A 12,222-nucleotide genomic window follows, 5' to 3' on the forward strand; every position below is an offset into this window, starting at 1 on the left:
GTGACAGGGCAGGAGGGGTGGTGGCCGGGACAGGAGGGATGGTGGCCGGGACAGGAGGGATGGGAGGGACAGAAAGGACAGTGGCAGGGCAGGAGGGGTGGTGGCCAGGACAGGAGGGATGGGAGGGACAGAAGGGACAGTGGTAGGGACGGGAGGGGTGGCTCCACAGCAGCACAGCACACCCTCCTTAGTGATGTTGCTGAAACCTCATCAACACCGTCTCTCCAGCAACACAGCACACCCTCCTTAGTGATGTAGCAGAACCCTCATCAACACCGTCTCTCCAGCAGCACAGCACACCCTCCTTAGTGATGTTGCTGAAACCTCATCAACACCGTCTCTCCAGCAACACAGCACACCCTCCTTAGTGATGTAGCTGAACCCTCATCAACACCGTCTCTCCAGCAGCACAGCAGCACAGCACACCCTCCTTAGTGATGTAGCTGAACCCTCATCAACACCGTCTCTCCAGCAACACAGCACACCCTCCTTAGTGATGTAGCTGAACCCTCATCAACACCGTCTCTCCAGCAGCACAGCACACCCTCCTTAGTGATGTAGCTGAACCCTCATCAACACCGTCTCTCCAGCAACACAGCACACCCTCCTTAGTGATGTAGCTGAACCCTCATCAACACCGTCTCTCCAGCAACACAGCACCCCCTCCTTCGCGGTGTAGCTAAACCCTCAGCAGCACAGCCTCCTTTGCTTTGTAGCTCAACCCTCAGCAGCACCGTCTCTCCAGCAACACAGAGACAATAAGCACACTGCATTGGTCTTGCTGGTACCTTCAAATCAAACTTCATGAAACGTGGTGGGGAAAATATGTTGTTCTAACTTTTTCTTTGTCAACATGAGCCCTGTGTTGTATAATGCTGAACCATTGACCAATAGTGTCTTCTAGTGGTGCTTTCTGAGAGTGAGTCACACGTGAACTGGTGGGCAGGATTGTAAAGTAAGTAGTCTCTGATTCACTCAGACACTAACTGCTAGGCTGTTCAGGCCTCAAGCCACCCAGTCCAACAAACAAGGTCACACCACCTTATGGAAAAGTAGCATCTATCCGAAATTGACTCAGGTAGCCATCTTCCTTGACAGGATGGAAAGGAACTGTAAAGATGCTGTTGTATTTCAGAAGACAATGAAACACAAAATTTGACCTCTCTCGCATCAGTTAAATTCAAAAGCGTTTAATTGGTACTACATTTGAGAAGTGATGTTACAAAGCTTTTCACATTTTCCACAGGTGAGAAGTGAACAAATTCACATGAATATGACCCGGAGTGAGAAACTAGATCAGGTCCCGGTTTCCCAAAAGAATCCTAAGGCCACATTCATTGAACTTAGCCTTAAAGCTGCAATCAGCAGTAGACACAATAAAAAGTGGCCTCCTCACCACTGGTTCGGGTAAAAAGCTGAGGGATCAAATCAAATCGAAGGGATGGGGCTGGAGAACTATAAGGACTGATCATACATGATATCAAAATTAGATTTTTAACAACATTTTGAGGCTATATAGTGTTTGTTTAAATGTCCATTGTTTACAAATACTGGTGTAAAACAAGCTTATATTTTGGTTCTGATGGGGTATGACAGTTAATCTAAGCTCATGAGGCATTTATGAATTATATTATTCAAGAATTAATGGGTACATATCAACTTCTAAGTCCAAAAATGGATGCAGCAACTGCTGATTGCCCTAACCTTTGATGCTTGCAGATCTGAAACAGTCTGGATAGGCATAACCAGTGTAGTAGTGGTGGAGTTCCACCATATTGCCTACTCCTTACGTATCTGCAAACATGCTAAGGTCAGACCCACGTACTGGTTAGTACCAAGGGCGTAGGGGTAGGGAGCATATTGGGACCAACTGCAAGACAAGAGTTGGGCAAACTGAGAGGAGTAAATTAATGACCAGACAAATACCATATACCAAGTACCTGTGCTACTTGTCAGGTGTCAGTGCTGTTATCCAATCAACAGACAACAGAACGATCAGGTGCCAATGCTGTTACCTAATAAAAAAGACAACAGAAAGGGAGTGCTTTTACTTAATCAACAGAACTGTCAGGTGTCTGTGTTGTTCCCTAATCAACAGAACTGTCAGGTGTCAGTGTTATTCCCTAATCAACAGAACTGTCAGGTGTCAGTGTTATTCCCTAATCAACAGAACTGTCAGGTGTCGGTACTGTACACAAATGCAACCTGAGAACACTGCTTTAGTGAAGACACATTAAGCAGCACAGGCCAGTGATGTCCGATTTTTGCTTAATAAATGCTATTAGTGGTGCCATAGTAAAAATGTCAATATGTTTCAACATTAGATAACCTGCAGCATAGTCTGGGCTGGCTAATGCTAGAACAGAATGGCATCCAGGCTATAGATTGTTTCACATCTATAAAAAAAAACACAGTCTCGTCGGTATGAAATGCATTGAGCACCTATGATACTCTCTCTCTCTCTCGTTAACAGGTCCACACTATCTAAGGGAGGTTAAAAGTTCCCCCCATTTCAGGTAAACAAAGCACAGGATTCAAAAGAAAACAGCAACAGAAATGCTTTTAATGTAATTGTGATTTGAATGACAGTAGCCCCGAGCGAGGCTAGTCGGTTTAACAGAATGAGAGAGTATATTGCATAGGTTGTTAATACCGGACAGTATAGTATGGAAACCCAGTAAAAACAATCCAACTGCCAAGATGACTCTCACACACTAAAATACCCCTTATTAAGCACTGATCAAAGACCAATCTAGCCTTTCAGCTCCTGATGGCTGAAGTTTGTACTTAGAGTCTTCTACCTTTCAATCTCTGCAGTTGGGAAATACATGATTTGATATTGGATTACTATGAAAAAACAAAAACGGGCCATGTTGTTATAACAAATAACACTAGCCATGATAGAAAACTTTGCCACAGCATCCTAGACCTGTATACAGAAAGGCAGCCAATGTCGTCTTCTCCCCCTCCATCTATACAAATGCTTTGAACATTCAAAAATGCTACATTGCTCGACAGATCCGTGACCTGCTAGTGAAAAACGTATTTTCTGAAAATGTGTATAGATCTATTTTGTAAAGAAATTGTAATTCAATAACTTGAAGTGCAAATTTCAGATTCTCTAAAATGTAATATTAAGAGCAAGTAACTATTTTGGCTAAAATATAAATAAACACACAATTCAAGCAAATACTTCTCCATTAAAAAACATTTAAATAATTGTCAAATATTGCATTTTACCAAACCATACTTAGTGACGCTCTGTTCAATAAGCCAGGTTATCATGGATCAGTTAAAGCCTTAAGTCAAATTGTTGCACAACAGGAGTAGAGATTTGCCTCATGGTGGCATAGCTAGAAAAAAACAGCCTCCCTGAGCAAAGTCACATCAACACTACAATTCAAATATTGAATAAAACACTCAAAAGCTTGGCAAAACACACCATGCATCCTTCATGTTCTTCTTTTAGATTAAATTCACAATGAAAACAAAGTCTTTGTCCCAAATGGCACCGTAATCCCCAATAGTGCACTACTTTTAACTAGGACCCATAGGGCTCTGGTCAATACTAGTGCACTATTTAGAGAAGGTGGTGCATTTGGGAAGCACACTAGAGCCCCATAAATCAGTCATATTGAATCATATGTAACAAAAGCAGTACTAGTGTTTCTGGGAAGTCACTTACTGTTATTATAAATGACTGTCAAAGGATATAGAATAAACATACAGCCCCACTAACCCATTGCATTTCACACATTCCTAACAATCAAATATGTATTCTAACAGGTCTACAAAACTCAAGTCCATCTATAGATTCTAGCTATTGCACAACAAGAAACTGTATTATTATAGTTTGAACTGGTCTGTCTGGTGACAAGGCAAGTCATCTCACAGTCAATAATACGTTCATGTTTTGGTTAAACAGCTCACATCTACTTTGCTCTCAAAAGTACAACGGCCCACCACTAGACTAGCAGTTTTACTTAGCTCAGTATACCACCACATGTAAAATTTTTCAATGCATTGGCTTACATATTGATACCTAGTTTGCTTCATTGTAGGAAGGAATGATATACACCTTCGCATCACTCAAACGATAACCTTTGAATCATTTATGTGATGTTCGTGGATCAAGCCTCAATTTCCCCTGAAACCTATCATACTGTATTCTGGTCCCAGATCTGTTGTTGCTCTTGTCAGCTCCATTACTCATTGTCAAGCCAAATATGGTTTGACACAATCAGAGACAATGAGTTGGCATGATAGCACAAACAGACTGGCACTCAGGCCAACCATACCACCCATTGGCAGAAAATGTATTTCTCAGGAGTTCCAGGAGTAATATTTTGCCTGCTGAAGTGAGCTGTGGTAAGAGTATTGAGAACAGGCGCAGAATCAGAGCACATTGAGAATTTATACATAGGTCTCGAGATAAAGCAGGACCAAAGACCATTATTACACGGACTTGACTTCACAGACACTAAAAAGACAGCTTATAATACTTTTCTAAAATAGGCAACAAAAAAATAGCAGTTAAATAAATATTTGGGAGAAGCACAAAGAAAATGTCCTCATTTACTTTTCCACATCTTTGAGTAGTGACTCACAGCAGGTTCCCAAGGTTGAACAGAGTGAAAGGTGAAGTGTCTGACCACCCACATCTACCTGGGGTGCATTCATTAGTGCCAGTGTAGTAAAACATTTTACAATGAAAACAATAATTTCTATTGGAAAAATTCAGATAGGCCCTTCCCCGTTTTAATCCATTTGCTTCCTACTTAATACACTCCTGTACCTCTACACTCTACTGACGGTGATAAGCACAACCGTTGCCCTCTAACATCACCTGGGGCTTAATCATTCAGAAAGATGAAGAGTAACAAAACATTCAGATAAAAATACATCATTTAGAACATACATTCTTCTTTGTCAGAGAGAATCCATGTCAGTTCTATATGTTACATTTCTATCTAAATTTAAGTCATTTATTAAAATCTCTTATCCAGAGGGACTTACAGTAGTGAGGGCATACATTTCCATACTGTTACCCTGTGGGAATGTTGCAGATGGTGCCACACGGGAAACTCTGCAACATTCTGAACCTTTCAAACACACCCCTGGCTAGTACTGAATCCTGGTTCCCTCGACACACAACAGTTAGGGTGCATGTTCACAGGCAGCCCTGTCTTCAACCAAATGATACGGACTTGAATGCTTGCCCTGAAGTCATTCGCCTTTGATGAAATGTAGCAATTTAAGGAAACAAATGAAACTGTAATTGATATTTAAATATCACAAAACATACAAAAGCTGATTTTAAAGTGTAAACATTGTTTTGATGCCTGATGGTCATTTTTTTTTGTACATGGATAAATTTTAAATAAATCATGTAGGTCTTAACTACAAATTGTTCTTATTAAAATGTAAAAAACAACAATTCTTATAATTTTTATAATCATGTTAACATTGTTCTATTTTCTGTGGTATAAATAGATATATCTGTCACATCTCCATCTTCTGAACTCTTACATTTACACATCTTCTCCGGCTTTGACTTTTCAAGGCAAAAACAATACTCGTCACAGCCGTGCACACGCACACGCACACACGCGCACCTACATACAAATGCACACACCTACACACAAAAGGCACACACACCGTTTGTGCAGTGTCTACGTGCGGTTGAGTGTCTGGAAGATTCTGGAGATCTGCAGCATAACAGGCCCAGTCTCAGGGTCGTTCATCCACTGGGTGCTGTTCAGAGGGTTCTCCAACATGTCCTCAAACGCTGCATAAAGACAACAAGGGTTTTAGAGGCTAACCTGCTGTGTGACCCTACAGTACACACAACAGAAAACATAATCAAATGCTAACACATTAAAAAGCCCCTTGTGTTTGTGTGTAACAGCTGTCGCTCCTACCCAGCAGTGTTTTGGGGTTGGTGAGGCCCAGCTGGACCACGGGGTTCTCCAGGATGGCCTGGAACAGAGGACTGTTGGTGTCGATGCCCTTATCCAGGTCCTCTGGAGACGGCTTCCTGTCCCCCAGCAGCCACTCACACTGCAGGATGACAACACGATAAGCAACCAGCAGCCACTCACTCTGCAAACACGTTAACCGATCAGCAACCACTTACTCACACAGAGGGACAACAAGATGTTTAGATCAGTTAGTCAACTCCTCTGAAACTAGGATGGTCAATAGAGAATCAGGTCTCTATCCCAATGACAACATGGCCAAAGGGCGTGAAAAGCAGTTAAATCATTCTTTCCTCTCTTGTATAAATTCATTTATTCTGCATCTAGAATGTCTCATTGAATACAAGACGAACGCATCATATAGATAGAAGATAGAGTGCTCCTGAAAGACCTAAGTGTCATATACTTCATGCTAGCAGATACCTATAGACTTCCAGTCATTGCGCTAACGGTAGTTAGCATTGGCTCTCGAAACTCCCTCCAACTTCCTTCAAACTGGACAGACATAGAAATGGTATCCACGAGTTCATCTGACTATGGGGTAGTATCCCTTTAAACTTACCGCAGCGTCCTGTTGGTTGTTGTTGACTCTCAGAGCATCGACCACCTCCTTCTCATCGAAACCCATCTCCATTAAAGCAATGACTGCCTGCAGAGTTAGACAGCAAAGAGTCTACTCATTCATCTGTGTGAGTTGACAGTTTATATAGTCAATACTTTCGTTCCACAAGACATTTGTCATTCTAACAAGCTTTTGTAACAATATGATCAATAGTCTTATCACACCACGAGTCCAATAATCACAACACAGGTAGCATTCAGCAACCGAGTCCATAACTGAACGGCATCACATTACAAACACTTTGTGTAAGCTAGCTACATGTATCAGTGTTAGCTTGGTACATCCCAGGCCAGGACATTGGGACCCAAAGTGACACTCACCCGTGAGTCGGGCCTGAACTCTCTTTTCCTTCGGATTCTCTTGAAGATCTCAGTGAGCTCATCCTGCCTGGCTCCGGTGACAGCGTCGTCTGTGCTGGTCTGGGAGAGGGTGCGGAGGAGGCTGGGACGGAAGGCGGAGGCCGAGATAGAATGGACCAGGGGGGGAGCTGTGGCCCCTACTGCTCCTGGGGTGTCCTGGCCAGGCAGGGGGGTGTCCACCGTGGGGTCATCTACGTGCTCAATCAGCCACTCCATGGCCTGGGTCACCGACATGCTGCAGGATGGAGGCAGTGAACAGTTAAAACTGTTTCTGTAGTTTCACACTCTTCAGTTCAGATATGGCTCTCTTGTTGTGATTCAAACAACTGGCGATTCTGTATACACTTCACTGATATGACCACTGACCAGTAACATGGACATAAGACTACACTCGTTGTGTCAGTGATTCTGATGTAGAGTCTGACTCCTGCTGCCGCTAAGTATAATTGATTGTGACTCACTGATTGAGTCTGAGAGCTTTGATGGCTCTGCTCTCAGGGAAACCCATCTCAGTAAGCTGCTGAAGGGCCGTCTCATCCACCCGGTCCTCATCATCCTCATCCAGCATGGCTGACAATCACACACAGACACACATTGTTAGTGAACTGGAATAATAGTATAATACAGTTGTCACTCATGTCACAGTATTCCAAAATGGTGTAGCTGGTCCGCACTCAAAAAGGAGATTCAAGGTTTCTTTTTAGTATTTATTTAATGTAGGGGTAGGTAGATGGACAAATGTTTCAGCCTTAGTGTCATTCAAAAGTAACAATATATACTCTTTATATACAAAAGTATGTGAACACCCCTTCAAAATTTGTGGATTCGGCTATTTCAGCCACACCCGTTGCTGGCAGGTGTATAACGTCGAGCACACAGCCATGCAATCTCCATTGACAAACATTGGCAGTAGAATGGCTTTAATGAAGAGCTCAGTTACTTTCAACGTGGCACCGTCATAGGATGCCACCTTTCTAACAAGTCAGTTCCTCAAATTTCTGCCCTGCTAAAGCTGCCCCAGTCAACTGTAAGCGCTGTTATTGTGAAGTGGAAACATCTAGGAGCAGCAACGGCTCAGCCGTGATGCGGTAGGCCACACAAGCTCACAGAACAGGACCGCAGACTTCTGAAGCACATAGTGAGTAAAAATCATGTTCTTGGTTGCAACACTCACTACAGAGTTCCAAACTACCTCTGGAAGCAACGCCAACACAATAACTGTTCATAGAAAGCTTAATGAAATGTGATTCCATGGCCGAGCAGCCGCACACAAGCCTAAGATCACCACGCGCAATGCCAACCGCCAGCTGGAGTGGTGTACGCCACTGTACTCTGGAGCAGTGGAATCACGTTTCACCATCTGGCAGTTCAGCGGAGAAATCTGGGTTTGGCGGATGCCAGGAGAACGCTACTTGCCTCGATTCATAGTGCCAACTGTAAAGTTTAGTGGAGGAGGAATAATGGTCTAGGGCTGTTTTGCATGGTTTTTGGCCAGGCCCCTTAGTTCCAGTGAAGGGAAATCTTAACGCTACAGCATACAATGACATTCTAGACTATTCTGTGCTTCCAACTTTGTGGCAACAGTTTGGGGAAGGCCCTTTCCTGTTTAAGCATGACAATGCCCCCGTGCACAAAACGAGGTCCATACTGAAATGGTTTGTTGAGATCAGTGTGGAAGAACTTGACTGGCCTGCACAGAGCCCTGACCTTAACTCCATCGAACACCTTTGGGATGAATTGGAACGCTGAATGCGAGTCAGGCATAATCGCCCAACATCAGTGCCTGACCTCACAAACGCTCGTGGCTGAATGGAAGCAAGTCCCAGCAGCAATGTTGCAACACCTAGTGGAAAACCTTGCCAGAAGCATGGAGACTGTTATAGCAGCAAGGTGCGGACCAACTCCATTTTAATGCCCATGATGCTGCCACCCCCGTGCTTCACGGTTGGGATGGTGTTCTTCAGCTTGCAAGCCTCCCCCTTTTTCCTCCAAACATAACAGTTGGTCAAACTGTTCGATTTTTGTTTCATCAGACCAGAGGACATTTCTCCAAAAAGCACGATCTTTGTCCCCATGTGCAGTTGAAAACCATAGTCTGGCTTTTTTATGGCGGTTTTGGAGCAGTGGCCTTGCTGAGCGGCCTTTCAGGTTATGTCGATATTGGACTGGTTTTACTGTGGATATAGATACTTTTGTACCTGTTTCCTCCAGCATCTTCACAAGGTCATTTGCTGTTGTTCTGGGATTGATTTGCACTTCTCGCACCAAAGTACGTTCATCTCTAGGAGACAGAACGCGTCTCCTTCCTGAGCGATAAGACGGCTGCGTGCTCCCATGGTGTTTATACTGGCGTACTATTGTTTGTACAGATGAAGGCAGTACCTTCAGGCGTTTGGAAATTGCTCCCAAGAATGAACCAGACTTGTGGAGGTCTACAGTTTTTTTCTGAGGTCTTGGCTGATTTCTTTTGATTTTCCCATGATGTCAAGCAAAGAGGCACGGAGTTTGAAGGTAGGCCTTGAAATACATCCACAGGTACACCTCCAATTGACTCAAATGGAAGTCAATTTGCCTATCAGAAGCTTCTAAAGCCATGACATAATTTTCAGGAATTTTACAAGTTGTTTAAAGGCACAGTCAACTTAGTGTATGTAAACTTCTCACCCACTGGAATTGTGATAGTGAATTATAAGTGAAATATGTGCCTGTAAACAATTGTTGGAAAAATGTATTGTGTCATGCACAAAGTAGATGTCCTAACCGACTTTCCTAAACTATAGTTTGTTCACAATAAATTTGTGGATTGGTTGAAAAACTAGTTTTAAGGCAAATGTTCTTGGAGTGTAACAGCGTCTGCATGTTGTACCATTGGCCTTTTTGAAGAGTTCCACAGCATCAGGATTCAATGCGAGAAGCTTCTGGGCCACTTCAATGAGAGACACAAGGATTTTCCTAAGTTCCGTCTGAAACTGAAGGAAAATGTACACACATGCACACATAAACAATAATTAATACTCAATTTTTTGGACTGAGGTTCATGGCATAACATTGAGAGCATTATCAACTTGCCAGGTCTCCCGTGGGAATGAGGTCTTCTGACCTCAATGGGATTTCCTAATTAAATAAAGGGTTACATAAACATAAAATCTTAGCACCAGAAATTTAGAACAGGCTTAATACGACAAACTTTACTCATTTTAACCTGCCTCTAATTATTGTGCAGACCCATGAAATTCAGGACTAGTTGAATTTCAGTACAATAGTCAGTGGAACACTCCTCCAGTGCTTTGAACCATGCATTAGGCCAGGTTATTTACAATAGTGTACAATCCTACTGTACATACGTCTCTGATGTTGTGCTGGGTGACAGTGCGGTCAGTGTGGCGGGTGGACAGGCCAGCGGTGGCCTTCAGGATAGCTTCCTTATCTGGAGCCTTGTTATCTTGCTTCTTCTGACAGACAGGGAGGAATCACACACAGACAATAATCCCAGACAGTACAAATAGTTAGATGTAAGAAGTTTGTTATATTACTTGTCCATGGTTCTATCCATATCAGCAATCTATTAAACATTTCAGTCTGATGAAGGGTGCCTATTTAGTGTCAGCGCTGAGTTAGATAACCCACAAAACAATACAATTAAACAAGAGTAAATAAATCAGTTTTACCTTTTCCTCTGCAGATATATCCGCCATTTTCGGAGGGGGTGGCGGTGGTCTCTTCTTTATCAGTAGAAGAACATCTAAAACCGAAGGAATCTCTGTAACTTTTGTGTATTGATTGTATATCGTTGTCGTTGAATTTTGTGTGACTGTCCTTGTCTATCAGTGTATCAGTGTTTTGTTGCTTGTTTTGTGTGGACCTCAGGAACAGTAGCTGCTGCTTCTGAAAAAGCTAATAGGGAGCCAAATAAACAAATAACACTCACTAAATGTTTGTGGTGAAAATGTAAACATTGAGAAAACTTTGTGACTTCCATACCTTTATCTTTTAAATTTTCATCTGAAACTGTTTTTGTTTCCATGAGGATCCTCTCTGTGGCAGCATGGACAAGTTTGTGGTGTGTGAGTGTTTTGGGGTCTTCAAGACTTCCATGTACATACTGAAAAACAATCAAACCCCAACATTATCCCACAGGCAGGAACAATTAGCAGTACTTTTACCCTGGTAAAATACTAGCTACAGTGTCATAAGCAGTTTGTAATTGGTCATGTATAGGCTAGCTAGACTTACATCAATAGCCAGACTCATTTCGAAAGGTACCAATTATTTCTGCATTACACTAGGAGCATTGTGCCTAGTTTGCAGGTTTAGAGACTAGACAGCTTGCGAGCCAACTTGCTAAATTATAAATAGCAGTGTCTACCCAGTTACTATAAATACGGAACCACTGACAATTTCAACTGGGCCTGCAAACAGCTACAATTTCACCACGGGCAAACACCAATGAGCAAGCAGGAAAATAAACATACAAACATACATGTTTCAAGCACTTCTCTTTGAGTTTTTCAATAGTGGTATCCTCTGTAACTTCTTCCAACCACTCCGTACCCTCCATTGTACAAATATGGATTTTTAATATTTTTCCAGCGAATATCTTCTCTTCTTGCACAAACATAGCTGTAGCCTTGGTGTGTAGCTTGATAGCTACCAGTCCAGTGATGTTGGCTTGCTGTTACGGCTAGCTTGCTAACGTTAGCGCGCTAACTGGCGTCTTCGAAAACCAGCGACAACAGTGCAAACGCCTGCACTTTTAATTTTCAGACCATTTTCAGACAGTCTGGTCGTAATTTAACGAAATAGCAGTCTACTGACGTTATTTCGCTAAAAATATTTGTTTACTTTCCTTCAAGAGTCGAGCAGCCAGCCGAAGACCATATTTTGTTGGTAACGATTGACCTCTGAACCCAGGCAACGTAGTGTTGGCCCTGTGCATAGTGGGAGTTGTAGTTACGTTTACGTCTTAAATCCTTCTTTGCAATATCCTTTTTTGGACTTATACATTTCTAACCATTGATTCTTTAAGAATATAACTTATAAACGCCTTATGGGCTTAGTTCAACTGTTGAACCCGGCAATGAGGATCCCAAAAATCCAATGGCTACCCTGACAATTTGCATTGACCACCTTTTTATTTGCACTGACTCTCTTGCACTGGCTCTATGCACATACACACTCACACAAATACACACTTTCACAGTCTTCCCATAGGCTGATGCTCATCTGTTTATTATCTATCCTGATTGCCTAGTAACGTTTACCT

General features: G+C 42.6%; 1 protein-coding gene across 6 annotated transcripts; it reads right to left on the bottom strand.

Annotated features, from left to right (window-relative positions):
• Positions 1-1,174: 1,174 nt before the first annotated feature.
• LOC139390150 (ubiquitin-associated domain-containing protein 1-like) lies at positions 1,175-11,898 on the bottom strand. Of its 6 annotated transcripts, XM_071137350.1 has the most exons (12): positions 11,440-11,868; positions 10,941-11,061; positions 10,628-10,701; positions 10,304-10,411; positions 10,029-10,073; positions 9,826-9,928; positions 7,421-7,529; positions 6,921-7,194; positions 6,541-6,627; positions 5,922-6,060; positions 5,659-5,788; positions 1,175-5,234 (listed from the first exon to the last, which is right to left on the bottom strand). In XM_071137350.1, the coding sequence occupies exons 1-11, from the start codon at positions 11,575-11,577 to the stop codon at positions 5,673-5,675; spliced, it is 1,314 nt and encodes a 437-aa protein (XP_070993451.1). In that variant the 5' UTR covers positions 11,578-11,868; the 3' UTR covers positions 1,175-5,234; positions 5,659-5,672. The 6 variants fall into 6 exon arrangements, with proteins under 6 accessions (XP_070993451.1, XP_070993454.1, XP_070993457.1 ...); XM_071137353.1 differs by having other exon boundaries at positions 1,175-5,788; positions 11,440-11,880; XM_071137356.1 differs by lacking the exon at positions 10,029-10,073 and having other exon boundaries at positions 11,440-11,877.
• Between the last annotated feature and the right edge of the window lie 324 nt (positions 11,899-12,222).

The sequence above is a fragment of the Oncorhynchus clarkii genome, chromosome 30 (assembly GCF_045791955.1).
Source record: "Oncorhynchus clarkii lewisi isolate Uvic-CL-2024 chromosome 30, UVic_Ocla_1.0, whole genome shotgun sequence".
In the NCBI taxonomy this organism is placed as follows: domain Eukaryota; kingdom Metazoa; phylum Chordata; class Actinopteri; order Salmoniformes; family Salmonidae; genus Oncorhynchus; species Oncorhynchus clarkii.

Coding starts and splice junctions, on each gene's coding strand:
- LOC139390150 (XM_071137353.1), bottom strand. CDS start 11,577: ATGTTTGTGCAAGAAGAGAAGATATTCGCTGGAAAAATATTAAAAATC. Junction 9,929..10,028: donor TCATTCCCACGGGAGACCTG/GCAAGTTGATAA, acceptor ATTTTCCTTCAG/TTTCAGACGGAACTTAGGAA. Junction 6,061..6,540: donor ACAACCAACAGGACGCTGCG/GTAAGTTTAAAG, acceptor GTCATCCTGCAG/TGTGAGTGGCTGCTGGGGGA.